Source organism: Mesoplodon bidens, assembly GCF_964165515.1.
Source record: "Mesoplodon bidens genome assembly, chromosome: 13".
NCBI lineage: Eukaryota > Metazoa > Chordata > Mammalia > Artiodactyla > Ziphiidae > Mesoplodon > Mesoplodon bidens.
Window position 1 is genome coordinate 33,094,989 of NC_138169.1, and position 27,647 is coordinate 33,122,635.

At 45.9% G+C, this 27,647-nt stretch overlaps 1 protein-coding gene across 1 annotated transcript in view; it reads left to right on the forward strand.

Moving 5' to 3' along the window:
- The window catches only part of L3MBTL4 (L3MBTL histone methyl-lysine binding protein 4), a gene marked incomplete at its 3' end in the record, with an annotated part of 382,269 nt that overhangs the window by 75,328 nt on the left and 279,294 nt on the right, over positions 1-27,647 (forward strand). Inside the window, 1 exon segment of the mRNA XM_081252127.1 lies at positions 14,367-14,458. Coding sequence (XP_081108253.1) covers positions 14,367-14,458 — 92 coding nt within the window.

A 27,647-nucleotide genomic window follows, 5' to 3' on the forward strand; every position in this document is an offset into this window, starting at 1 on the left:
TTAATTAAATTAATGAAAGTAGCAGTAACAACTGGAGCTCTATTATATTCACCAGATTACAGGAGATGTCTCTAGGATACAGAGAAGCAAAGGTCAAGGGAAATATGTAGTTAATCATTTTATGAAGAGGATATTGGCAACTCATACAGATGGATGTTAATTTGATGAGTGATAGCATGGTATTCATAAGGGAGTATTTTAATATCAACCTGTAGTTATTTGGGTCTTCTTCACGGTGTCTCGGTAATACAGGTTATTCTCATAGACCTGCCTTCCCCACATCCACTACATATCAAGGGGGAAACCAGTTAACATGGGCAGATCTGCACACAAATGTCTCTTTACTGTAAACTTCACCATCACCTGAATATTCCCATAAGAACTTGGAGCTTTCTTAGTTCTTCTTTCTCCTCTAGTGACAGACCTGGGCCCACTCAGGAATCCTGATCTGCATTCAACTCCCTGTTCAAGTGACCCTTCACCTCTTTGGCCTTGTCTCCTTGTTCTCGTCCCTGTGTCCACAGTCACCCATCTGGTCTGATCTCTCAGTTGAGGTGAGGACTATCTCTTCCTCTCCTCTGCCTCCTCTTCTTTCCCTTCCTCGTCCTCCCCTCCTTTCTTCTCTCCTCCTCCTTCATCACTTGCTCTCTCTTTGTATCCTGATACATCAGTCTGTCCTGGATTTTATGTCTCAGTGCTTTATCTTCTATCAGGTTTTTACTCTCTGCCTTCCATTTGAGTGTTGAGATTCCCCTATGTTTCAGCCATGATTCTCTTGCCATTTTGCACTTTTTCTCTTGATGACTTCTGTTATCTGGATGGTACCCCGGTTGTTTCTGCCTCACTGCAGGTTCAAATCTCAGCTCCAAGCTGGAAGTGGATTCCACCTGGTTATCCTTCTTCACCATATCAGCTCACACTCTCCCCAATCTTCTTTTCTCTTTGTTCTTGGTCTCTTTTAATGCTGTTGCCATCTACCCATTCTCCTAAATATATGCATCTTAACCTTAATTACTAAGCAAGTGAGGAAAACTAACTAAAGATGTGGGAGAAGTTGTTGTTTTTTTAAATTAAAACAAGAGAGAATAATACAGGCATTTCTTTAGCAACACGTTTGAAACTCTGGAGTAACTGGATGATATCCTACCTAATGATTATCAAAATGCACCCAGGAAAAGTTGAACATTTGAATAGGTCATACAGTAAAAGAGACTGGAAGATGAGGTCCAGCCAGGATCACAGCTGAACTATTCTTCAACTTTAAAAGAACAGATCATTCCAATGATATTCAGACTCTTCCAAGCCACATAAAAAGGTGAAAAATTTTTTACGAAGCCAGCATATGAGATTTGAGGAATGTAATATAAAAACCAAAACTCTAGGGCTTCCCTGGTGGCGCAGTGGTTGAGAGTCCACCTGCCGATGCAGGGGACATGGGTTCGTGCCCTGGTCTGGGAAGATCCCACATGCCATGGAGCGGCTGGGCCCCTGAGCCATGGCCACTGAGCCTGCATGTCTGGAGCCTGTGCTCCGCAGTGGGAGAGGCCACAACAGTGAGAGGCCAGCGTACTGCCAAAAAACAAAAAAACTAAAACTCTAGACTGAAAATGCATATCACATATAAATATGAAATTCTAAATAAATATTGCCAAGCATAATCTAGCAATATATTAGAAAAATGATATCCTATTACCAAGGAGGGTATAGTATCCAGTAGTGTAAACTTAAGCAGTGAAACAGAGTTCAATATTGTAAAATCTGCCAACATAATTCACACATCAACAGATTAAAAGGGAAAAGCCATATAATGATATTTAACACTGAAAAAGACTGGTAGAATTTAACTGCCATTCCTAGCAAAAATTTGTATGTAAAATAGCATTGAATATAATAAAAATTATTTACCAAAATGTAATAGCAAATACACTGAATAGCTAAACATCAAAACCATTTAAATTAAAATCAGGAAATAGAGGTGCCCACTATCACCATTGCTATTCACTACTCTCTTGGCAATTTTAGTGAATGAAATAAAAAACAAAATTTCATGAGTGGTATAAACTTTGGAAAGAGATAAAGCTGTATTTTTTTGTAGATGATGTGATTTCATACCTAGAAAACCCAGGAGAATCTAATTATAAGCTACTATTCAATAGAATTAATATAAGGAAGTTGAGGTGGTTGGATAGAGGATAAGTATAAGAAGTCATTAGCTTTTTCTGTATGTCATCAGCACCTGGAAATTGAAAAGGGAAAAATATTGCATGCATAAAAGCAATAATGTATAAAATATTTAGAATAAGTTGAACAAGAAATGTGAAGGACCTTGTTAAGAAAACTAGAAAATTCTATTGATACATATAAATTAATATGTGAACAAATGGAAATACATGCCACAAAAATGTCAATTTCCATCAAATTAACAGTTAATTCAATTCCAAAATAGAATCCCAACTGGTTTTAATTTAAATTGGATACAGGTATTTTATACTGAAATCCCAGACATTCTGGTAGTATAGTAATAGACCAAGAATCTGTGGAACAGAATAGAGAAACCAGAAAGAGATGTGAGAATGTAATATATTACACATAGGCTAATATACGCAATGTACATGGGTAAATCATTTTAGGAGGACAGACCATACATTATTTAGTAGTATGGTTTTTTTTTTTTTTTTTTTTTGCGGTACGCGGGCCTCTCACTGTTGTGGCCTCTCCCGTTGCGGAGCACAGGCTCCGGACGTGCAGGCTCAGCGGCCATGGCTCACAGGCCCAGCCGCTCCGCGGCATATGGGACCTTCCTGGCCCGGGGCACGAACCCGTATCCCCTGCATCGGCAGGCGGACTCTCAACCACTGCGCCACCAGGGAAGCCCTAGTAGGTTATGTTTGCCAAACTGATCATCTGTCTAAAAAATTAATTCCTAGTAGATCGAAGACTTAAATGTTAAAAAAAAAAGTTTTACAAGGATATCTGTAGGAGACAAAATGAATTCTGTAGGAGTGAAGAAGAACTCAGTCAGGAATGGAATCTGTATTCTGTAAGTGAAATGTGGACATATCAAAATGAGTTTTAATGAATCTGAAAATTTCATTATTTCACCCTTTCTGGAGGGTGTTTTCATTGGATGTATAATTCTCACTTGACAGTTTCATGGTTTCATTGCATTAAAGATGTCATTCCATTGCCTTGTTGCTTCTATTCTTTCTGGTGGGAAGTCTGCAGAGCCCCTCCTGCTAATACTGCCTAGCTGCTGCTTTCTCTGTTATATTTTCTCCTTAACACTTATTGCCATCTGACATACTATGTATTTTACTTATTTATCATCTGTTTTCACACACTAGAATTTATGGTGGGTAATGGTAGGGATTTTTGTTAGTTTGTTTCGTGCTGTATTATAAGCTTGTAGCATATAAGCATTATGGTTAATATTTGTTGAATGAAAAAAGAAAATGTAATGCCCTGAAGACAATGTCGATTGTTTTGTCCACCGTGTTCTTATAGCCCTTAGTTCATGTCTCTGCAGTTGGATATTCCTTTTTGTATAATAGTTGCCTGGTGCCCCACTAAGCTGTAAGCTTCTTAAGGGGAAAAAAACTATATCTTCTTTGAATCATTAGCAACTAACACAGGGCCTGTGTCACAGAAAATCCTGTTTGTTGAATCAATGAGCACACCTGGCTTGCACTGTTTTCTTGTTTTGTTTTGTTGAAATATAGTTGATGCACAATATTCTGTTAGTTTCAGGTGAACTACATAGTGATTTGACATTTGCATACCTTATGAAATGATCACCACGATAAGGCTTGTAACCATCTGTCCCTGTACAAAGCTATTACAATATTATTAACCATATTTGCATTGGTTTCCTCTGTTTTGTCATACATGACTCGTCCGTCACCATAGTCTGGCAGCTCTTCGAGTTGTTACTTCTGAAGGTTACTATTTCCAGTTTGCATTTCCACCTGCATACCTGTAAACTTTGTCCTCCTCACAGACCGTGCTTCCAGCCTTTCTCCTGTTCACCTCTGGGCTTTGTTGGACCAGCACCCTTTCCTTGTTTTCTTATAGAAACCATCCTGAGGCTAATCCCACCACCTGTCTTTGGTCCCATCTCTTTCCCCAGCTTCAGGTCCCTGCTTTTTCCTACATCTTTAGTCATTCTCTGTGTTAAAGTCTCAGGTAAAGGCCATGTAAGTCCTTCCGGTTACTAAAATTAGTGACCTTTGTTGAGTCCTCAAGTTGTTTTGTATTTTTATTAAATTTGATAGCTCCTACTCCCTACTTCTTGAAGGTATTTCTTCCCTCATTCGTCCTGTTCTCTGGTTGCTCCTTCTCACTATCCTTTACTGATTGTTTTTCTTCTGCCCACATCTGAAATACTTCAGTTCCCTAGAATTCCGCTCTTGGTCCCACTGCCTACTTTGTGCTCTTCGTACACTCCTGGAGAATCTCAACCCCCCTGTACACTGATGGCCATGAAATCCAAGTTCCCAGTCCTGATCTTTCTCCTGAAAAACCCGTTTTTAATGCCCCCTAGATAGTTCATCCTGCATATCCTTTAGACCCTTTAGATTTCAGAGGTTTAGCATCTCTGACAACGTATTCATCTTGCCCTCTAAGCCTGTCTCGGCACAGTGGTAAACTCGGTCTCCCTCTCACCTCACTGATGTCCAGCGTGTCAGGTCCTACTCAGATCTCTCCCTGACTCCTCTCCATCCTCACCAGCTGTATCACATCAAGACCTCCTCATCTCGGGCTGGCTTGTTGAAACAGCCACCTTTCTGCTACCTCTGTTCTCTCTCCTTATTCTACTCCATAATCTCTACAACTGCAACCAGCAGTGTCTTTAAAAAAATCAAAACTACCAAAAAACCAGCAATGGGCAGGGCAGAGGAGAAACAAGTCCAAAACTTATTATGGCATTTCTTTCCTTAAAAACTTCTGCTGGTTTCACAGCATGTATATAGGCTTAAGACTAAAATTCTTCCCGTGGTGTTTTAATTAGATCTCTTTTGCAAGGAAGAGAGATCACTCCACCTTCCTCAGGAAATGGGCCGTACTGTAAAATTCATGCTGGGGGAGGATGGGGACTCATGGAAATTCAAGAACAGGACAGTGGTCAAAGAGTTCTCAGTCCTGCCCTTGCCTCTAGGGCCATCTGCAGCTGGAGTCTGACCCTCATTCCGGAGCTGGAGCTCTCAAACATGAGCTGCTTCAGAGGGAGGGCTTGTGAAAACAGCTCATAGGCATCCCGCCAAGAGTTTCTGATTCCGTAGATGCCCCAAATTTTAATTGATGCCCCAAATTTGTATTTCTAACAATTCCCCAGGTGATACTGATGCTGTAGTTCTGAGTACCACACTTGGAGAACTTTATCCTTTAAGGCACATGTCACGTCATCTGGGAAGCCTTCTTTGATGACATCAACCATAATTAGATTTCTCTCTACTTTGTAGGTTTCTTCACGTTAATTAAGAACAGTGGTTCTCAAACTTTAGCATGCATCAGAGTCACTTAGAAAAATTGTTGAAGTGGAGAGTTTCTGAATCATTAAGTCTGGGGTATGGCCTCCAAAATGTGCCTTTCTCACAAGTTCCAGGGGGTGACCACACTTTGAAAACCACCATATTAGAATTAGTTGTTTGCACACCTCTCTTCTCTGCTGCACACAGGTTTCCGGTGTTGGTCCTGTGCATTGTTCTGTCCACTTGTGGCAGCACCTGGGGAAATGGCTGAGTCACCGCATTTTGGACCCTGACATCCTCTCTTGGTCACACCCTCAGAACCACGGGTCCTTCTACTCCTTTGTTCCGTGGAAGCTTGTCAAAGCACTCGCATCCTGTGTGTTAGCTTTTCTGTTCCTCTGTGTTCGTCAGTAGTTTCCCGACTTCCTGCGCCCCCGGCCAGGTGGGGCCTCTGGAGCATTTCATGTTATGTGCTTGAGGCTGGTGCCCCTCATCCACTGGGCTGTCTCCTCATCGGTGCCCAGCTGTCCATGGACTGAACTATCTGCTCCGCTCCCAGACTGCCGGGAGCCCCTCTGAGAGTCACCGGTTTGGCCGAGTGGCTCTCAGGACGGCCTCGTGGGCCTCACATCTGGTCCCAGAGGAACTTCCGTCACTGTCCTGCCCTTGTGCTCCCAGTGTGACCCACTCCTGGTCATGGAGATCGAGGTCCTGGGGTGATGTCTTCTCTCTCCTTCCCGAAGGTTCTCTGACGTTAGTAGGGCCCTTCCTCTGCTGTGTTCTCAGAGCCTCCTGTCCTGCACATCCCCCTGGGTCACCCCCTCTTCTAGGAGCCTCATCTCTGTCTTCCGGTTCTTGTCCCTCAGCTGACGGATTGAAATGCCCTCTGCTGCCTGCAGTTCTTAAGAACGAGAAGAGCTCCTTTTTCGTGATGTGACTGGTGCCCCTCCAGCTCTCCTGCGACCTGTCTCTTCTCCTCGTCTGCAAGCCTCTCAGAGTGTGGCACACTTGCTGCCTCCCTGAGACTTTCTTTTCAGTGTTTGGCCTCGTGCAGTCTGACCTCCGAGCGCATTCTTCCACCGAAGCCTCTGTTCCTGAGGTCACCGTGACACCCTGGCCGCAGCTGCTTCTCCCAGGCTGGTCTCACTGGACCTTCTTCCGCATCAGATGGTGCTGGTCCTTCAGCCCTTGGGACCCTCTGCCGCCCTGACTTCCAGGTCTTGTGTGTGTCCCTGGGTCCCTGCCAATTCTTGTCTCCCGTCCTCCTCCCCACCTCTTCACTCACCCCTGACGTGGATGTGCACATTCTGACCTTGGTTCTTCTTTCTCCATGTTTCTCAGTTGTTGCCTCTTGCTGAAAAATTTGGGATCTCCTTTTGTTGGATATATATATGCTTAGATTCTTCCAGATACCTAACACTCAACATCTCTGACAATAACCTGCCCTCCTTGCAGCCTCCTGCGTTGCTCCCTCGATTTGCTGATCCCCCACTGGGTGTCCCCAATGGATCCTCCTCCCTGGACCGCCTCGCCCTGCCCCACCCCGCCCCAGGCAGTTAGATGTTGGCCGAGGTCCTTTGGTTTTAGTTCTGCGTCGCCCCTTGGCTCCCCGCCTTTCTCTAGGGAATGCCCTCGTTACCTCCGCCTGGACTGTTGGCATCGTTCCGCCTTCAGTCTCTGTCTCTGGCATTTGTTTCCTTCTTACTCAGCACTGGTGCTAGAGCAAGTTCTTACTTCCGACTTGGAAGAACTTGCCCGATTTTACGGTTACTCCCTCCCCGTGCAGCGACCCTGCCTTCTGCTCCGTGTGTCCCACAGGCTCCGTGGTGATGCCCAGACGGGCGTTGGCAGGGGCTCTTCCCTCTGCAGCCTGTCGCTTTGCTCCTGCTGCTCCTCCCTGGGCCGCCTGCTGATTTTCTGGTTGTCTGGGAGAGCAGCGGTCTCCAGGAAGCGTCCTCTGGTCCCAATTAATCCTTCTTTATTTTGTTCCCAGATGCGTTGTTTGGGTTTCTTAACTGGTGCACGTTAACACTTGCGTCTGCCTATTTATTCACAGGAACGTTGAGTCCCCCCGTATGCCGGGTGAGGGTGACACTTGTCTGTCTGCATGTGTGTCTCCCCCACTAGAGTAGGTGTCACGTGAGCACGAGTCAAGTCCCCGAGCATTTCTTGGCGTGTCCTGGGCTCTCAGCACCCACTACGCGCAGGGAAATGAGCAACAACTGGTTTTGAATTCAGTACTGGGATGAGACACAGCCTACATTTGCAAATGAAAAATGTTCTCAGCAGAGCAGGCAGAAGTCCTTGCTACAGAGACATGCAGAGTTATTACCATGTGAGAGGTTGGGAAGTGCAGTTATATTCATGGAGCTTCTGTTTTGGGGTTATTTTCCAGCAGTGATAAGTTGTTATAACGTTGGGAAAATTGTATCATTTCCAGTTGGTACCACAAAGGGAGGCATTATTTATATCTGTGTGTAATAAAATGGGTTGGTTGCTACCGACAACCAACAAAAAAAAATGTTTTTCTCACATTTTCTAAGATGCTGCCGATGGAGCTGGATGCAACATAACTTTTGAAATGAAGTTGAAATGTTGGTGCGAAAGACTGTGATTATGGTTAATGGAATTGGGAAGGTGTCTCTCAGGGACATGAGTTATAGGATTTACGTGGTTCTGTCCTTAAGAATGACAGTTTATTCATTCTTCACCCCCGGCCATTTTAAATTTTAGTTTAGAAAATCACTAATAAATATTGTGCAAGTTTCCTAGGACTAGGTGTTCTTAGTGTCAGGTGAGGCTTCATCTATCAGTCTCTGCTCTCCGAGGGGGATGAATGTGATGCCAAGTGGCCAGAGCGTGGGGCAGGCAGCGTACCTGTACTCACGGAGTGTCTCATGGTGGGGCTCCTAGAAAGATACTTTTGTAGGTAAAAATGGGGTCATACTAGAGAGAATATTCTTACAGCCCCCATATTGATGAAACATTTTAATGTAATTTTAAAAATTTTATTTATTTATTTTTGAAACAGTTTTTATCTATTTTTTTATTCTATAATATATGGTTAAATTTTAATGTACATTTGGTCCCCAAAGAAAATTTGATATATCGTTTTGTTTGTTGACAGATCATGCCTTTTTTTGGCAATGAATTTAAAATCAGCATGCATCACTTTTTAAATGAGGAAGAGACTGTTTAAAATCATCAATATAATTAAATATAGTAAAATTACCTTCAATTAACAATATACGGTTATAATATTTTTTGTTTTTTTATTGAAGTATAGTTGACTTATAGTGATTCAGGTACACAGCAAAGTGATTCAGTTATATGCGTGTGTGTGTGTATATATATATATATATATAATTCTTTTTCAGATTCTTTTCCATTGTAGGGTATTACAAGATAGAAAGAAATTTAAGGTTTGAAAAAAATCACAGAGCTAGATGACAGCTAGGGCTTCTTTCCATTTTTAAACAGCACGCTGTGCTTTTTATGTTATGGAATTTTATAAGAGGAGTTGAGAACAAAAAACACTAGCACGCACATATGGAGGACTGTTCATATAAAGGGCTGAAATAAAGGAGTAGAGGTTGTTTTCTATCAATTTAAATAAACTGAATTATTCCAAACTCCAGATCTGAAATGATAAAGCAGGACACAATTGTGGTTTACAGGATTAATGGGTATCTGGTCTGGAATGTATCCTTCTCAGTGTGCCAACCCCTTTTCCAAGGGCGATGTTGCTGCGTGGTCCTCTTAGACATGGTGAGCCCTTTGTGAAGGGCGTGCTTCTAAGAGCTAACCCTATGCATCCCAGTGTCTGCAGTCTGTGAGGACGTGGCCTGGCTCAAGTGCACCTGTGCTTTCATAGGGTGTAACACACATGCACACGCCACCAGCCTCCAGCCCATCCAAGCACTGATCCTGCTTTCTTTCAGCATTTTGAATAAACTGTCCCATTCTCTCCTGGCCTGAAAGGTTTCTGCTGAGAAATTTGCTCATAGTGTTACGGGGTTTCCCTTGTATGTGACGTCTCTCTTTCTCTTGCTGCTCTTAAAATTCTTTCTTTGTCTTTGACTTTTGACTATTTAATTATAATGTGTCTCGGTGTAATCCTATTTGGGTTCAACCTATTTGGGGCCCTTTTGGGCCTCGTGGATGTGAAATGTCCATTTCTCTCCCTGCATTTGGGAAGTTTTCAGCCATTATTGCTTCAGATACACTTTCCACCCCTTTCTCTTTCTCTTCTCCTTCTGGAATTTCCATAATGTGAATATTGTTTCTTTTCACTGTGTCCCATAATTCCACGCCCACCTCCCCCCGCTTTCTTCTCTATTATCCTCCTTTTTTCCTGTTGCTCCTCTGACTGGGGTATTTCCAGTGTCCTATCCTCCAGGTTGCCGATCCTTTCTTCTGCGTGGTCCAGTCTACTCTTGAGACTCTCTATTGAATTTTTCAGTTCGGTTAGTGTATTTTTGAACTCTAGGGCTTTTTTGTTATTGTTGGGGTTGTTTTGATGGTGGCTGTTTCTTTGTTGAACTTCTTGTTTTGTTCATGCATTGCTTTTCTAGTTTCATTTAGTTGTCTGTGTTTTCTTGTAGTTAGTTAAGCTTCCTCTGGAGGACTATTCTGAATTCTTTGTCTGACAGTTCATAATTCACTGTTTCTTTAGGGTCAGTCATTGGAGCTTTATTGGTTTCCTTTGCTGGTGTCATAGTTACCTGGCTTTTCATGATCCTTGATTCCTCATGTTGGAATTTGTGCATCTGAGTAGTGGGGCTCGTCTTCCAGGCCGTGCAGTTTGCTTTGGCAGAGATGGTTCCTTACCAGTCAGCTCGGCTTGGGTTTTTGGGCGTGTCTGCTGGTAAAGCCCTTGGGCAGGTGGGCCTGCTGTAGGGTTTATTTGGGGTGAGGCATCTGTTTGAGCTCAGAGGACAGGGATGGGGGCTGTGCTCCGGCCGAGAACAGGTGGACAGGACAGCTGGCTGGGTTCCTCCCCAGGTGGGGCTGGAGGGTGGGCTCTGCGGTCGCCTGGGCTCTCTGGTCAGGCTCATTGGACGGCCAGGACTGGGCACGTATTCAGTAGTGGACGGGGTGTGAGTTAGCTTACCTCCCTGGCAGGGCAGCAGGCTGGGACCTAGGGCCTGCACAGCTCATTGTTGGGGGCCTGAGTGTGCACTGAGGGTGAGGCCACTGGCTCTGCTCTGCAGACAGAGGAGGCCCCAGGCTGTGCTCCCTGTTCAGACACCCACGTGCGGAGGGCTGTGGAGTGGGCTTTGCAGTGTCCTCTGTGGTCTGGGTGGATTCCCGGGGGACAGGCTGTACTCGGTGGTAAGCAGGGCTGTGAGGTAGGTCCCCTTCCCGGGTGCAGTGGGTGAAGCAGCTTGAAAGCCAGTAAAGCTCTTTGTTTGTCATCTTACCTCAAGCTGACCCACACCCCAGTTCCCTGGCTGAACAGGGCCACTGGCTTTGCTCAAGTGCCGCCAGGCACACCTCTTCCAGGACTGTCCCAGCGCTTCTGGTCGATGGGTCTGGAAGGCTCTCTCTATGTGGGTGGGCTGGGACCCAACACCTGGCGTGGGCTTGGGCCGAGCAGGCTCAGGGCCAGCAGAACTCCTCCCTGAGGGTCCGATTCAGGCAGTATGCACCCCATCGAGCTCCCTCATCAGACTGCGCCCTGACTTGGTTCTGCAGGTGAGCAGAGCTGCAGGTTGGGGTCCCCACCTGGGTGATGCAGGCGTGAACTCCATCCCGAGATCCCTGTGCGGATATCACGAGCCCCTCCCCCCTCTCCATCACAGTCAGTCCCCAGCGTTGTGCCCTCCAGATTCCACTGAAGTTCCTGTGGGGCGACGTCAGAATAGGGGCTCCCACATAGTGACCCAGGATGCTGGGGGTGAGGGCCCGTTGTCCCCGGGGTCCTCATTTCCCCCTGGAGGAGCCTGAGGCTTGGGGAGGCCTGGGGGAGGGGCATCCCCTCTTCTCCCCTCCCACTGTGTCCGTCTGGGCATCTGTCTGGGCATCCGTCTGGGTCTCTGGGGTGCAGGGGCGGCTTCAGCCTCACCCCCGGGTCTGGGTTCTCTCAGTGTGTCTTGGTCTTGAATAGTCATTCATGTTTCTTGTGAGGAATGACCTTCTTCTACGTTGGGGACGACATGGTGATGTCACCCCTCACACACAAGTTTCTCAGGAACCCAGCTGCTGTAGAAAACGAGACATTTATATTTGCTTCGGAGGCAACGCTGCTGTAACGTTTTTGGTAACGCTTATAATTGTGATGTTGTAAAATGCTTATGTGAAAATAGGGATGTTGAATAATCGTACCAGAGAATGTTCAGGGTTTGTCAAATTGCTTTCTGTGTTTAGCAAAATAAAATATCTCATGTCATGTAGAAATGGCAGCAAATTTTCTAGTGCTGTGATGGCTAACAGACTGCGAGCTCCTTGGTGGGAATCACACGGGGATGTTGCACTGTTTCCAAACAAAGCAAGGAAATCCATTGATAACAGTTCTCTTAGCCTTATTTGATGGTTAAAGTGCTTTTTAAAATTCTTTTACTTTAATAAGTGTATTTCTTAGCAAGAACAGGTCAGTGTGTTGTGATTGATAAACAGTAGTTATTAATGTGCCTGCTCTGTGGGTCTGTTTTAAACTGTAATTTGATATGATTTTTTCCTTATAACCTGAGCTTAAATTACTTTTTTCGTCAATTGTATATATGAATATTAAAGGGAAAAATAATACACATTATTGATTTCTTTTTCATTTACTAGACCAGGGACTGGGTCATATGCTTATTCCAGCGGGCAGCATGCTTCTTGGCATGTGAAGAGGAGCTCAGAACATATTTTTTAAGTGATTAAAAGTCCATATTACTTCTTCCTGCACAGCTGGTGGAGTTTCGTGTTTGTTATTCCATCAGGTTGCTTCACCGTCTTGAGAGGTTCCAAATGTTTGCCTTCGAGGCGTGCCTAACTACCTGTCACCACCAACGTGCTTGTAGTGCTGACCTTTCGCCATCTGGACCTTCCTCGGGAACACTTCACAACAAGATAAATGTTAAAATTAATGTTCACAGAGCACTTTTGACCAGAATTCTCCAGGAGCGTGTGTGTATGAGTGTGTGTGTGCAAGTGTGCGTGTGTGTGTGTGTGGCGGGTTATAATAAAGCTTGTCGAGAATTTTAAAACTGCAGAAAGTAACAAGGAAAGAATATTTACATTAATCCCACCACCCACGTATAACCACCGTTAATATTTTGCTGTTTCTTTCCAATTTCTTTTCTGTGCGTGTGTACTTGTATATGTAGACACACATATATGCCTGTTGCCTTGCATGAAGAAGGGGCTTTATAAGTATGTGAAAAACAAATGTTTTAATATATGTAATAATTTGTATTTTAAAACTTAAGATCATAAAATATATACTGTTTTGTGTCCTTACTTTGATAATAAATTCTCAAGATATCCCAGAAAATTCCCAAGATATTTTATAAAAAGTATAGTGTTTGACAACTTCATAATCATATATGTATATATGTGTATATGTATATATAAATATCATTTATTTAACTCTTCTCCCATGTTAATATTACTTTGCATTTTTGCTGTAATAATGGTGTGATGTCCATTTTCACCATCAGCTTTTATCAGGACCACTTCCTTAGCGTATTAACCCTAGAGAAGGAGTTACTGGAACATAGAATATAAACTTAAAACAATTATTAATCTTTTTTGCCAGATTTGTATTATTTAAAAATGGTATTTTTATTGAATTACAAAGGATAGTTACTCATCTAGAAAAGCAGAAAACTAAAGTACGAAGAAAAATGGGAAGAAATTATTTATAATCCCGGCACCTAAAGATGACTTCATTTACGATTTTGATTTACATGATTTTAGTGTTTTTTGTTTCCATTATATATTTTACCAAAAAGGATCATTTTGTTTCCTAAACTTTTTTCCCCCACTTAGTGTATCATTAACATAGCCTTTCTCTGCCATTCAGCAGTCTTCTGCAATGTAATTTTATGAGCTGTTATTATTAAAAGGACACGTCTGTACAGTGCATTTAATCAGCCCTCTCTTCAGTTTGTTTCCAGTATTTCACTATTATGAAGGGTTCTAGGATAAACTCTTGGGCACATCACTGTAATTGCATTAAGACAAATTCCTAGGAGAATGGCTGGTTCAAAGTATACAAATAATTTTTAAGGTTTTTGACAGTTTGCAGATTGCCTTTTGACAGGTTGTACCAATTGACATTCCCACCAAGAGGCGGTAGGAAAATGAAAGGAGATTATAAAAAAAAGTTCCGGTCCTTCGCCTTAAAAGTAACCAAATCAGGGCTTCCCTGGTGGCGCAGTGGTTGAGAGTCCGCCTGCCGATGCAGGGGACACGGGTTCGTGCCCCTATCCTGGAAGATCCCACATGCCGCGGAGCGGCTGGGCCCGCGAGCCATGGCCGCGGAGCCTGTGTGTCCGGAGCCTGTGCTCCGCAACGGGAGAGGCCACAGCAGTGAGAGGCCCGCGTACAGCAAAAAAAAAAAAAAAAAAAAAAAAAAAAAAAAAAAGTAACCAAATCACCTTCTAGAGAACCTGTGCCTGTTCTCTCTTCTTTGAGGGGCGCCTGGGGGCACCCATCCTGCATGTCATCAGTGGTCGGTGATGGGGTGTGTTCATAAGTCTGTTCTAACCCAGGAAAAGCTGGGGATGTGAGGTGACGTGATTGTACCAGATGCTCACAGAACGCCAGCAGTAAGGCTCCTTCCTGTTAGTTGCTTGGTCTTCTGATCATCGGTTTAAGTAATTAGCCTGCTTCTTAGATTTATCTTCAATTGCATAATTTTTCAGTCGCTGATTGTCTCAAGAACAGCCCTTGTGTTTTCTCTTCCAGCCCCTGCGGTGGCCACGCGTGAGGCCTGGTCTTGGGAGCAGTACTTGAAGGAACAGGAGGCCGTGGCAGCGCCCGTTGAGCTGTTTTCCAAGGTGAACAAATCCCTGAAGGTCTTACAGTTTTGCAGGGAATCAACACTTAAGAGAATCCATTGAAATGAAATCGTTTGCCTAGATAGCATACCGACTTATTTGATTTGTAGGCTTTGCTGGAAATGGACCTGACAAAGCTAATCCAAGCCTTAGTGATTCCGTGTGTGCTCTGGGGCCGGCCCGCCTGGGTTGAAACCTAGCGCTGCCACCTCGGGCAGGCCGTCCAGTCTCTCTGTGCCTCGGGGTCCTCGTTCGTAAAGCAGGGGACTCACCACACCTGCCTCCTTGGGTTGCTCTACGTGTGAAGGACGTCGGATATAACAGGCACGTGGTAGACGCCAAGCATGAGTCCTTCTTCTTCTTCGCTGACGTTACCTGCATCTGTCCACCCAAGGATCAGTGCCAGACATCTGTTTTGATGTGTTGCATGAAGTGGTGGGTCAGGCAGCATGTTGGAGGGGCCAGTGAACCCCCTAAAGCAGGTTGTCCCTGACTGTAGGGACGCCCGGAGTGGCCCCGGTAGACTTGCTCCACCCAGTGACTCCTGGCACCAGGGGCTTGCGGCTCCGGGGCTTATCTTGGTACCCAAGGTACCAAACCTTCCGATGCCCTTTCTCGTCTTCTCGGGCTGTGTTTTCATTATTTCAGGGGTGATCTGTATAAAAAAAATCTCATCAGATTTGCATCATCATATTGCATTTTAACCAGCAGAGAGAAGCTAGAACTTACTATTTGCTTGACTTTTCATGACATCCGTTGAGTTACTTGTAGTACGTTCTGTTATGTGAGAAGGCTAGCAGTCTTAATCTAGGACACGGCAGTAGAACCGGGAGAAGAGGTGTAGCCGGCACGGAACGGAAGCAGAGCCAAGTGTTGGCACCTCACACTGTAAGACATGCTGAGTATCGACCTGTGGGTTCTCCACCCAGTCCTCATACCACACGCTTCCAGGGGGCTTTGGAAAACACGGACGTGCATGTTCCTGAGACCTGCTGAACTAGACCCTCAGGGTGCGGCCGGGGAGGCCATGGGTTGGAAGTCTCCTCGGGGCTCCTGTGCGCGGGTAGAGGTCCCCTGGGGGAGAAGGCTTAAGGTCTGTGCAGGTTCTGCTGAGGACTCGGGTCCTGCTGCCCTCACTGCTGTCACGTGACAAGACTTAAGGCGTTCGTTCCACTAAGCTTGTAAGTTCCCGAGGTGACAGGATGCACAGTGCCTGTTCTCAGTGTGCTCTTGTCACCAGCTGTGTTGAGTGGCTTCCGGAAACCTCTCCTTACTTCTGAGTGTGGATGCTCTTTACAGAGGGTTGGCTTTGACTGGGGTGACCCAGTGTAACTTGCAGCCGCCCTTTCCAGCTCGCCTGTGCCATCTCGTGCCCTTCCTGCAGTGGTTACTCCAGGTCAGAGGGTAGAGGGCTCAGGCCAGGAGCCAGCAAAGGCCTGTGCATTTCTGTGACCTCCAAGGGCAGATGTAGCCTAGCTGGGGTCCAGGATGCGAGGACACAGGCCAGGCTTGTGACCCGATGGCTGTGCTTGGTGAGATGACCGTCCAGGATCTCAAGGCAGCCAGAAGCCACGAAGGCGGAGATTGACCAAGAATGACACAGTGTCCTAGGAATCAGACCTGCGTGTGTCCTCGGACCAGGACCCCAGGACAGGGATCCTTTCTTACCTCCACCAGGATCCTCTGGGACTGAGTCCAATGTTTGGATATCGGGGGTGAAGTGTGTGTGGTTCCCAGGGCAGGGCGAGTTCTGGCCGATGGCAGCAAAGTGCTAGATCCCCGTCCAGCTCCCACCTTCTCCTCTCATCTCAGCCAATGTGTGTTCACTTTATTTCTCAGACTTTCTTCTTTCAGATCCTTTAAGGTCCATCAACTCATGCAGGAACTTCTGAAGAATGGAGCTTCTCCCCAGATTCCCCTTGGGCCCTAGTGCTGACTGAGGCACCTCCAGGGCAAGTGTGAGATTTCTGTCCTGAAGTAGATCCTGATGCTGCGTTGGGGACCGTGTAGTGATGGGCTGTGGACCATATAGCCTCCCCCTTGACCTTCTGAGACCCAACACAGTTGGGGAGGGGAGCAGGGGGCAGGGCACACCATCTGCATGGTTCCTTGGCTAAAACTATGACTTCCTCAAGCTTCTGAACTCTAACCTCTGTCAGCTCTAAAGTGACAGTAAGGCATTAGCACAGGGGGCAGCAGCCGCATCTGATGTGGTGGCTGCCTTTCCCTTCACTCGGGGTTTCACAGTCAAGCCACTCACGTGTGGCTTGACAGTGAAACTCAGGCTCCGTGCGTGCAAAGCACCATGTAAGACCTGGACGGAAACACTAGTGTGCTTGTGACACAGACTCTTAAAGTTTTGCCATCCAGTTGGGGTGTAAGATACGCCCAGAAAACGTGATAACAGCACGAGGGAGAATTGTTGGTTGTTGGAATATGCAAGTAATGAGCTTACTAGGTGTTTTGTGTGGAGATGGGACTTCGTCCCACCTGCGTGTGAAGGGTAAGTCACCACCTATTATATCTGGTTTGTCCTGAGGATAGAAGATGTTGCCCTAACTGAGCATTTGTACATATATATGTGTATATATATATGTATATATATGCTCTGTATATGCTATATATACGCAATACATATATTATGTGTGTGTGTGTATATATATGTATATATATATATAAGATGAAGTAAGTATGGTTTATGATCGAAAATAGGTTTCAATAGAATAAAAAAGGCAGGTGGTACATGCCAGCCTTCCAAGCAGGAGGATCAGACTGAACTCAGTTTTGTGTTGGTGTTGTGCTCTTGACTATTCATGTTCATTTTCATTGTGTAAATATTATACCCGTGGTGTTCAGGTCAGCCAGCTGAGAGGGAACTCTTCAGCTTTTAATAGTGAAATGTTGAAAATAAAACTTAGACTAGTTTGCATATCCTGAATGGAAAACTACTCAAAAGAGTATTGCTTTACTTTTAATATATAGTTTCCATTCTAATATTCAAGTTTTAGAAAACATACCAATGACACACACACAAACACACACTGTCAATTCTGTCATGCAGATCAGATACGGATTCTACCAAGAAAATGTGTGGGTATTTTTAAAGAAGAGTACACTTATTTCATTTGCACCTGTTTTTTTTTTTTTTTTTTTGCATCTTGTAGGTCTATTTTTTTTTTTTTTTTCTTTTTGCGGTATGCGGGCCTCTCACTGTTGTGGCCTCTCCCGTTGCGGAGCACAGGCTCCGGATGCGCAGGCCCAGCGGCCATGGCTCACGGGCCCAGCCGCTCCGCGGCATATGGGATCCTCCCAGACCGGGGCACGAACCCGTATCCCCTGCATCGGCAGGCGGACTCTCAACCACCGCGCCACCAGGGAGGCCCGTGTAGGTCTATTTTAAATATCTTTTTGTAGAAGACAAAGTTTTTCATTTTTTACAATTTATTTTACCATCTGGAGTAACGAGTATACAAGGATGTAAACACCTTCTGTTGACGTAGAAAACTTAAAAACATTTTCTCTTCATTACTGGTAGAATGTGCAAATCTCGATTTGATTTAAACTTTAAAAGATTGTTTTGAGGTTGGTTTTAAAAACTTTTCTCTGTCCTCTCTCCCTGACCGTCATCTCCTCGTCAGATGTGTCTCCCTAAAGCCTTCTTCCTTCCTGTTGATCATCACAGGTCCACACCTGTGGGCTTGGAGTCGAGGCCGCGGGGTCTGGCCCGTCCACACGGGGCTTCTCCGGGCCTGTGCGGATGGTCCCCACGCTGGCTCCGCTTGACTATTCCATCTTTATTCGAGTTTGCAGGCCTTTTGTGCCTCTCTTGTTCTTTGAACCTCATGGGTCTGTGTCCCCCTCAGACACCCTCTTTCATGAAGCTGCCCCGGCCCGCTCACCCTGCCCTGTCCGCTCGGACCTGCCAGGCGCCTCCATCTGCACATCTGAAGGGCGGGGGACGGGACAGGAGTAGCATGAAGACGGGACCCAGATCTCCACCTGGGGTCAGATCACTGTCGGGCTCCAGCTGAGGGAGCACAGCCGCCCTGGCCCTGAACTGCCCTCTGGGGACAGGGAGCCCCACCAAGTCCCACATCCCTGCTGTCCTCGGCCGTCCTCCCGGGACGCTCTGCTTCTTATCCCCAGGCAGGTGTTCCTGTCTCCAGCCGGCATGGGGTTGCCAGGTAGATTAGGCCCCTGAAAAGCAGGGCTACTTGCACATTTAAAAAATAATTTGGTATTTCAGAACAAAATGAAAGTAATCATGAGAAAGTTAAAAGTCTCTTGGATGTCTTCATATATCTTTTATAGTTTAGTAATATAGTTCTAATTTGAATTCCACGTGGCTAGGTGTTGTATTAATTTCCTTTTGCTGCTGTAACAAATTACCGCAAACAGTGGCTTGAAACAACACAAATTTATTACTTAAAATTCAGAACGTCCCAAGTCTACACTGGGGCCAGCAGGGCTGCATTCATTCTGCAGGCCGTGGGGAGGATCTCTTCCTTGCCTTTTCTAGCTTCTGGGGGGCCACCTGCATCCCTTGGCTTGGGGGCCCATGTCACTCCAGCCTGTTTCCATCCTCACGTCTCCTTCCCTGGTCCTTCTACCTCCCTCTTATAAGGACCCTTGTGATGGCATTGGGCCACCTGGACATTGCAGGAGCTTCTCCCCATCTTCACATTCTCCACTTAATCACATCCACAAAACCCCTTTTGCCGTGTGAGATACCAGCATCGCAGGTCCCGGGATTAGGACCTGCACATCTTCGGGGGCCACTATTCTGCCGACCACAGGTGCCATCTCCTTTCCATTGCTGGTGCTTCTCTGTCCCTGCCCCTGGCCCGAGTGACTTCTTATGGGTCTGTTCCCTCGCCTTATCCTGCCGTGATTCCGCTATCCCCACCTGGGGTGAAACAAGCGTTGCAGCATCCTCAGTGGCTCCAGCCCAAGTGCACACCTGCTCCCCCGTGGCCTCTGCTTCCCAAGAGCCTTGTGCGCTGTGGCCGGGCCTGGCCGCCTTCCAGGGCCTCGGCCGGTCGCCCCCTGTCTCCTAGGAGGGCGGCTCTCTGAGGCATCTTCCCTCACTCTCGGCAGGAAGCGGTCACCCCTGGGATGGTTATGGTGAGACCCTCTTCGCTTGCTGTCAACAGCCTTCACTCCCTGCACCGCCCTTCCTCCTTCCCCAGTTGCCCTGGACGAAGTTCCCTCCTCCATCTGGCATCCCTTTACCTGTGCGCGGAGCCCTCCTATTCCTGCTTCCCGGGAGATCACGGATCCGCTGCATCAGCTGCATCAGTCCTCACCCTCACACCGGTCCTCACCCTCCAGGTTACAAACACGCCTGTCGATTCCCGCTTGAAGACGAACACTGCCCCGGGCTCTTCATTTTCCTCTCCATTTTATCTCCGGAGTCCCGTGTAACTTCTTAAAATTTCAGGCCACGTTTTCTCTTTCCTTGGTTCTTCTAACCTTTTCCTCCTCTAGCCTCTGCATCCTGACCTTTCCTCCCATCACTGCCTGATGCTCCCCCTCAGAAGTGACCCCCAGGATTTCAAATCCGCCACGTGCTCAGCTTCATCTTACACCTCCCCACCCCAGCACCCTGTCCATGCTCAGCCCCTGATGGTGCTCAGTCCGGCCCCCTCCTAGCAGGCCCTTCCTTCTCCTGTGATGTAGTCTGAGGCCGTTCTCTGTGGCTCCCCGGGCATCTCATCATCTCCTAAACCCCGTTCCTCCAGATGCACCGGGTTCCTGGTCTTGGGGCTCTTGCCCTCCGTCTCTCTGCCTGCACCTCCTGCCCCTGCGACGACACACAGCTCTCCTGCATGCAGCACAGCTTGCATCCCCGGCCCCTTGTCCTGGGAGAGGTTGACGGGGGTCCTTCCTCTCTGTGCCCCGTGTGTGTTCAGTGGTCTAGTCAGCTCAACTTCACCTTCTAATTCTTCAGTACCTTCTCTGTGCACCTACCACTCCTGCCTTAATTTAGGAATAAGCCCTGCTTTTTTTCCCCACACAGATTGTAGCTAAAGTTTCTTAAATGCTCTCAATCCAGGCTGGCCCCACCGTGAACCTTTCCTGCAGGTGGTTGCCAGAATCATCTTTGTAAAGTGCGGTTCTGTTTATCGTTTGTGTCCTGGGTGTGTTTGACCACGTTAGTTGTCATTCTCTGGGATGACAGGTAGGTGTATTTTGCCCCTTAGTGGAATTGTAATCTCCTGGAAGACTGACTGGGTTTCCTTCTTAATTCCTCTCTGCGTGTTGGTCCTCTGGGACAGGAACACTTTTGAGCGCCTTTTATTTACTCCGGGGCTTTTCATAGGCTGCCCCTTCAGGTCCTTCCAGCCTCTTCCCCGCTCACCGTATAGAGAAGGGGCCTGTAGTGCATTCTTCTGACTCTTAGTTGATTTAGCGGAAAATGGCAGCCAGCATCACACCCTCTCTGGGACCGCTGAAGAATCACATACGATGCACATAACATGTTAAGCATGATACCGTGTCTGACGTGTAGCTCACTTTACTAAATGCCAGCAACTCTTCAAACCACTCTTCTCTTGGGTCCCAGTCCTGTGCTCCCCGGAACCGTCCCTTGTCTGGAATGCCAGCTGGCCCTGCTCCCTGGGCCTGCTCCCCGGGCATGCTCCCGGCAGGACTTGCCTGGATGGACATGGAGACGCCCTTGGCTGCCCTCTGTTGTACCTGGCCTGCCAGCCAAGGTGTCATCATCTCCATGTCCCGACCCGCACACCTCGGGCTGTGTGCCCAGGCTACAGCCTACCCACCATCGGAGCTTCATCTGAAATCCTAACGTGGGCAGGTACTGGCCTTCCAGCCTCTCCCTGTTACCCTCACACTTGAAGACGTACTGACTTCCTTCATGAGGAAGAGCGGAGGTACTTTCCCCAGGTGACCTCCTTCGTCTCCTCAGCGAGGTAGAGTTACTGTCCAGACTTCCGGACTCAGGGTGCCTGCCTGTCCTCCTGTGGCTCCCTCAGTGCCACCTGCACCCCTGATGCTCCACGCTCTGGGCTCTACTCTGCCCCCCACCCCTCCTGCTGTCCGTGACCACCTGTTAGATGATTTCGAAAAGAAATGCTTTGTGTCCTGATAAGGAAACTCCAGCCAGCTGTAGGATGATGGGCGGAGGGTAGCCAGTGAGAAAAGACTCCTTCCTAATTTATCTCCTGATGGTCCCGAATACAAGGCACCTTGTGCGGACACATTCCCGCTGTCTGTCCTTCCTTACTTGAAGTCCTCGTGGGAGCAGTGAGTTTAACTCATCCTCTCCCTAAATTTAACTTTTTCACCCAGACCTGAAGTATATTTAAACCTCTACTTTTTCCAATATGCCAGTACGTTAAATAGAATCTGAAAAATGTGTGTGTGTGTTTTGTTTTCAATAAAGCCTGGATTTGTGTGTAGTTCCGCAGTGCAGAAAGATGCTGCCGTGAACATTCACATTTGATGTAACCCCGTGTGGAACTATTTGAGAAACCTAGACCCTTTCCAACCGAAACAGCTCAGTCAGATGTCAGGTTTTCTGTGCTTTGAACATGTTTCCAAAGTACTTGATAATCACTGAGCGCCCCTTCAGAGTTTTAATGTAGATCCGTCTTAGCTAACACTTTAAATATTAGTCACGAGCCACGTGATGACCATGGATGGCTTTATAAGCTGTAATGAAATTCCTCATTATATTGTGAACTTGCGTATGCTGAGGATCACATGACAGCCTCAGTTCATATGCTTTTTTTTTATTTGCCTCAAGTGTTTGCTTGTCTGTCTACCTATTTGTTTTTGTCTTCTATATGTATTGTGTTGTCCCCCAGTTTTAAGATAACTTCATTGGTGTTTAACAATTCTCCCCCAGAAAAACCAAACATGTTTTGAAAACAGTTATACTCAGATGTTTGGTTGGGGTTTAAAACACAAGGCACGTATCAAGGGCAGGGAAAGAAGTGTGTTTGCAGACCAGAATGTGGCCTTACACCATGCAGTCATTTAAGCCGATTGCTTGCTGGGACTCTGAAGAACAGAGCGAATTCCCATTCATGTTCGTTTCTCATATTCTCCAAAGCTCTCAGTTATGGAGCAAAACTGAAGCTGCATCCTGATCTCGGGTGTCAGAGCCTTTTCCTTCTCTTGGAATCCACTCCTCTGAAATGGTGGGACTCAAAGGTCCCGGTCTGTGAAGCAGTTCAGCAGATCTGAAGCGGGGGAGCCAGACAGATCAGGCGCTTTTTGTTCTTGGGAGGGGCCTGAAGCCCCCGTCAGGGCGGCTTATCTGCATTTCCAACTGGGAGCCCAATGTCATGTTCAGAGGAAGGGAAATTAAAAGAAGAAAGTAGTGGCGTTTAGAGTCAAGGGTGGACCGTTTCACGGCTCTTTTCCTGCAGTTAAAGGAAATTTATATGAGAAGTATCCTCGTCTCTTTTCCCTGGGAGAGTTTAGTTATTCAGGAAAAAAATATATGGGTTTATTGTTTTAGACCCTAGGCTCAGAGGATTTGTGGAATCCACTCAGTGACGGCCAATGAATTATCAGATAACTTCAGGAGTTATTTTTAAAAGTTCTCTCTGTGCAGTTCTTTATTTTATACTGTGTGGGTTCTTTTTCTTCGTTCATAAAGATCTTTGTTAGACTGAAGCTGCTTAAGTTCAGCAATATTTCACCCGCTCTGATCTGTGCTTTCTTTCTGTTTCTTGGACTGTAATTCAGTCAGTGGTTAGGTTAGGGTCGCTGGAGACACACACACACACACATGTACACACATACGCACACACACACACACGCACCAAACTTCCTATTATCAATAGGTCAGTGGGTTCCAGGGAAATGAGAATTTCTGCATCTGAGATTACAGTAGAATAGATTCACAAAGAAACAGTAGGATTTCCATCGACTAACTTATTAAAGTGCACTTTTGTCGTGCCATGCATTCTGGGTTCTCTGTTTGTAGGATCCTCCTGGTATAATCTTGATAGCAGTTTGGGATTCAAAATTAACCTACAAAAAAACGTTCAAAATAACGAGGACGTAGTCTCTAAGATGAGAGTTTAAAAATACGCAATCAGCCATCCTTCACTGCCATCTTATCTGAAGCTTTGCAGCCAGTTAGGTTTAATTAGGTAGGGGATGATTCTTCTCCATTAGCCTAACAAATAGGTGGCAAAAATAGGCATCACTTTGAAGAAGCAGAATCTGAAGCAGGTCTTGCTGCCTCACCTGTATTTTCATAATGAGCTTCTGTGTTCTGATTATTGAAGTTTCCTAAATCGTTTATTTAGTCCGTGGCTTGATTTATTTATTTATTTTTTTTGCGGTACGCGGGCCTCTCATTGCTGTGGCCTCTCCCGTTGCGGAGCACAGGCTCAGCGGCCATGGCTCACGGGCCCAACTGCTCCGCGGTATGTGGGACCTTCCCGGACGGGGGCACGAATCCGTGTCCCCTGCATCAGCAGGCGGACTCTCAACCACTGCGCCACCAGGGAAGCCCCCGTGGCTTGATTAATGGCAGGTTCCTTTAAAGGACAGCCATGCAGCTCTTGGTCTTTTTTGGGGGGGTGGGGGGAGTCTTAGACCCCTTTGAACATCTAATGTAAGCTATTGATAATCTCCTTAGAGAAGTGCTTATATTGATTTGTGCACAAAATTTTATATAAAATTCAGAAGGTTTCCAGAACCCTTGAATACATCATGGACCCCACTTCTCCACCATTAAGAACAACTACATTAAGTAAGAGTACAAAACAACAGTGTGTGTGTATATGTATGTGAGTGTGTGCTGTGTGTGTATTTTTCAAGTTCTCCATTTTCTCTGTGATTAAAGGAAGAGGGAGTCAGAAGGGGTTCTAATATTCTTGGTAATTTCCACTCTTAGCTCAGGTGAAAATCATAGTTTCTTGAGGAAAAAGCAAGGAAGGCATTTCATAACCTTTCATCGTGTGCAGTATTTCTTGGTGAAGACACTTCTAGGATGAAAGATTCATTGCAAGATGCCCAGGAGAACATAGAAGCTATAGTAATGCACCAGAAAGTTGGAATTGAAAAGCAGGTACAGAAGTAGAGTTTTCTGAAGCTGTTCATCAAGTCCTTGGAGGTCTCAGAGGATACTAATAACTTTATAAAAGTAAACATGATCACATTTTGGAAAACATGGAGATTTCTTTCCAGCCTGAAACCTGGGTGTCAGTTGAAATTCCCCACCTTCCTCATCCTGTGCATCCAGCCAGTCAGCAGGTGGCGCCCATTTTACCTCCCAGATACGTACGGAGTCTGGCCCCTGTCCCCACTCCCAGCTCTTGCTCTGCGTTTGGTTGAGGGCCTCATCACCATTGTTCAGGCGGTCGCAACATTCCCAAATACAATATCACTTTGCGAGTAAGCACAGACCAGGGTTTGTATTCCAATTCCAGGTTTTTACTGACTAGCTGGGCCAGTGGGGCAATTTGTGAACCTCTGTTTCCTTGTAGGTGACGTGGGGATTGTAACAGTCCCAGTGCAGGGGTGCTAAGGCTTAAATGAGCTGAGTTAGATGCTGTACATGGTACATGGTAAATTCTCAATTATTAGTAGATATTAAAAGCCTCCTTTCCCATCTTTTCTACCTCTAATTTTACTATGTTTCTAATTAATTCTCCACATTGCCACTAACAAGATCTTAATAAAATGCAATCATGTTTTTTTTCCTTCCCAATGACTAAAAGCTTTTGCTTCTACTTCATTGGCTAAGGATAAGCTAAAAGGTCTTTAACAAACCATACAAAGCTCTTCATGACCTGGGTCCTGCCTATATGCCTAGTGTCTTCATCACTTGATCATGTGTGTGTATTGATCTTTTTAAAAAACTTACAATGCCATTAAAAATTCTAACAAGACAGAAGAGTATAAAAATAAAAGGCTTTCTCTCTGTCAGTTCCCCACTCTAGGTGAACCACTCAAAATAATGTGATGTTTGTGCCTCCAGATATGCATAATGTAGTTATGTAGATATGTGAATAATGTCCATGTAAATGGTTGCGTGTTCCTCATCTGTTACTTGCTTTATATTTATCAGTACCTCATGGCCATCATGCTGCCTCAGCAGATCCGGGTCTGTGACTTGCTTTTATTTGATAGCTGTACTGAATTCTGTTGAATTGTGTCTAATTTCTCTCCATCTAGAATTACTATTATTATTATTATTTTTTTTTTTTTGCGGTACGCGGGCCTCTCACTGCTGTGGCCTCTCCTGTTGCGGAGCACAGGCTCCGGACGCGCAGGCTCAGTGGCCATGGCTCACGGGCCCAGCCGCTCCACGGCATGTGGGATCCTCCCGGACCGGGGCACGAACCCGTGTCCCCTGCATTGGCAGGTGGACTCTCAACCACTGTGCCACCAGGGAAGCCCTAGAATTATTTTTATATGTGCTATTGTGGTGGGAATATAATTCCATTTTCCTCCCCAATGGATAGTCACGGGTCCTGATGCCACATGTCCTTACTCTCCTGATTGATCCTAGAGTAAATTCCCGCACATGGGGTCTGGCATTCAACATGGCACTGTTTACAAACTTTTGGCATCTGGGGATCATCTATTGGTCATGTAGCACATACTCAGACCTCCAGTTTTTAATATCTAAAAAGGCTCATCCCAAGTTTTCACTATAAAATAAAAGCTTAAAAATTATGATGTCTTTAGTGTTGCCTATAACCTTTCAGAATGACCTCCCATAGTGACCAACTGCCCATTAAAAACAGACACACACTGTGATCTCAGGCACATTACATAACCACTTGTGGCCCAGTTTCATCATCTGGAAAATGTATGCTTACTTCATAGGGTTTTTCTTGATGACTTAATGAGTTAATGTTTGTAAAGTGCTTAGAACAGGGTGTGGCCCAGTTCTGTGCTGCACAAGGGCTTGTAGCATAGAAGGCCCCTGTATATGGCTCGATGACGGGCAGCTCAGCTCTGTAACCATCCTTGTCATTCTTTCCTCTTCATTTCTCTTTAGTGAGAAAGTTGCATTGAACCATTCCTAGGTTTTTGGCTGTGACAGCAAGTGTTAGTGGTTCTTCAGATACATGCGGATTGTCCTGGATATTCAGATTGAACATGAACCCAGACTCATTTTATCAGATCCTATGTTGACACATACTGTGCTCAAAACCTGGCAGGTTGAGTCTCTCTGCTTCAGAGAGAGCTGCAAATGCATTTTGTAACTTCCTCTTTGATTGTGTTTGTCTCTGGAAAATGTTTTTCTCACGTTCCCTTCTGCAGTATTTGAATTTTTTTTTTTTTACTCTACCAATAACATAATTGATTTTTCCCCCATTGAGGAAAGAAAATTGTCAAGTGCTGACAAAAAGCTAAATTCTCTGTGGTCAAGCTGTTTATATCACAGTTTGCCTACATAAGACTTCCTGATGGCTCACCTTTCACGTTTAAAATTGTGACATTTCAGCCCTGAAGGTACACATTGAGATGATTTAAGACTTTGAAGATGTTGCTGAGATAAACCATTTAACGAGGATGCTGAACTCATGGCAGTGGTCTTTGGTGTTATAAGAAATTCAGTTTTTATCGTCTGCGTGTAAAACTCCTAGGAACCTCTTTCCCTCTGACAGCCATCATATGGGGACTGAGAAACCGCTGCCCTGTGGCCCTGGCCCGACCCTTTGCAAGCTCGCTAAAAACCTGTGCCTCAGTAGCTGCGATTCCATCCCATGCCCAGCTTCTCCCATTTCTTTCAATATTGAATTATGATCAGGGGAGTATTGTTGGCTGCCAGCCCCTGCCTGTGAATAACGTAGGATGCTTGTCGACATTCAGATGGCGTCGTCCACTTATTGTGTAGGCACTCCTCTGTGGGGCACGTATTTCACTGATGCTCTGCTGGTGCTGGTGGCCACCGACCTTCTGCAGTCTGTGTAGTGGCTCAGAAATTGTCATCACGGGATCATCCCTCTGCTCTTGCAGTGGGGTTCTCAGTGATGAACAGGTATATCTGCCAACTGCCCAAGAGTTGTTCCCACTGTGCACTTTTGACTTTGTCTACCCGTGGAGCAAAGACCTGCTGGCACACACCGGTGAACACGATTGTATTTCATAAAGGAATTTTGCCAATAGCCTGTCTACTTTTCTCTAGGCATGTTTTGTTTTTCTTTGTTTTTTTCTAGTGCTCTGACTCATTTTATTTTTAAATAGT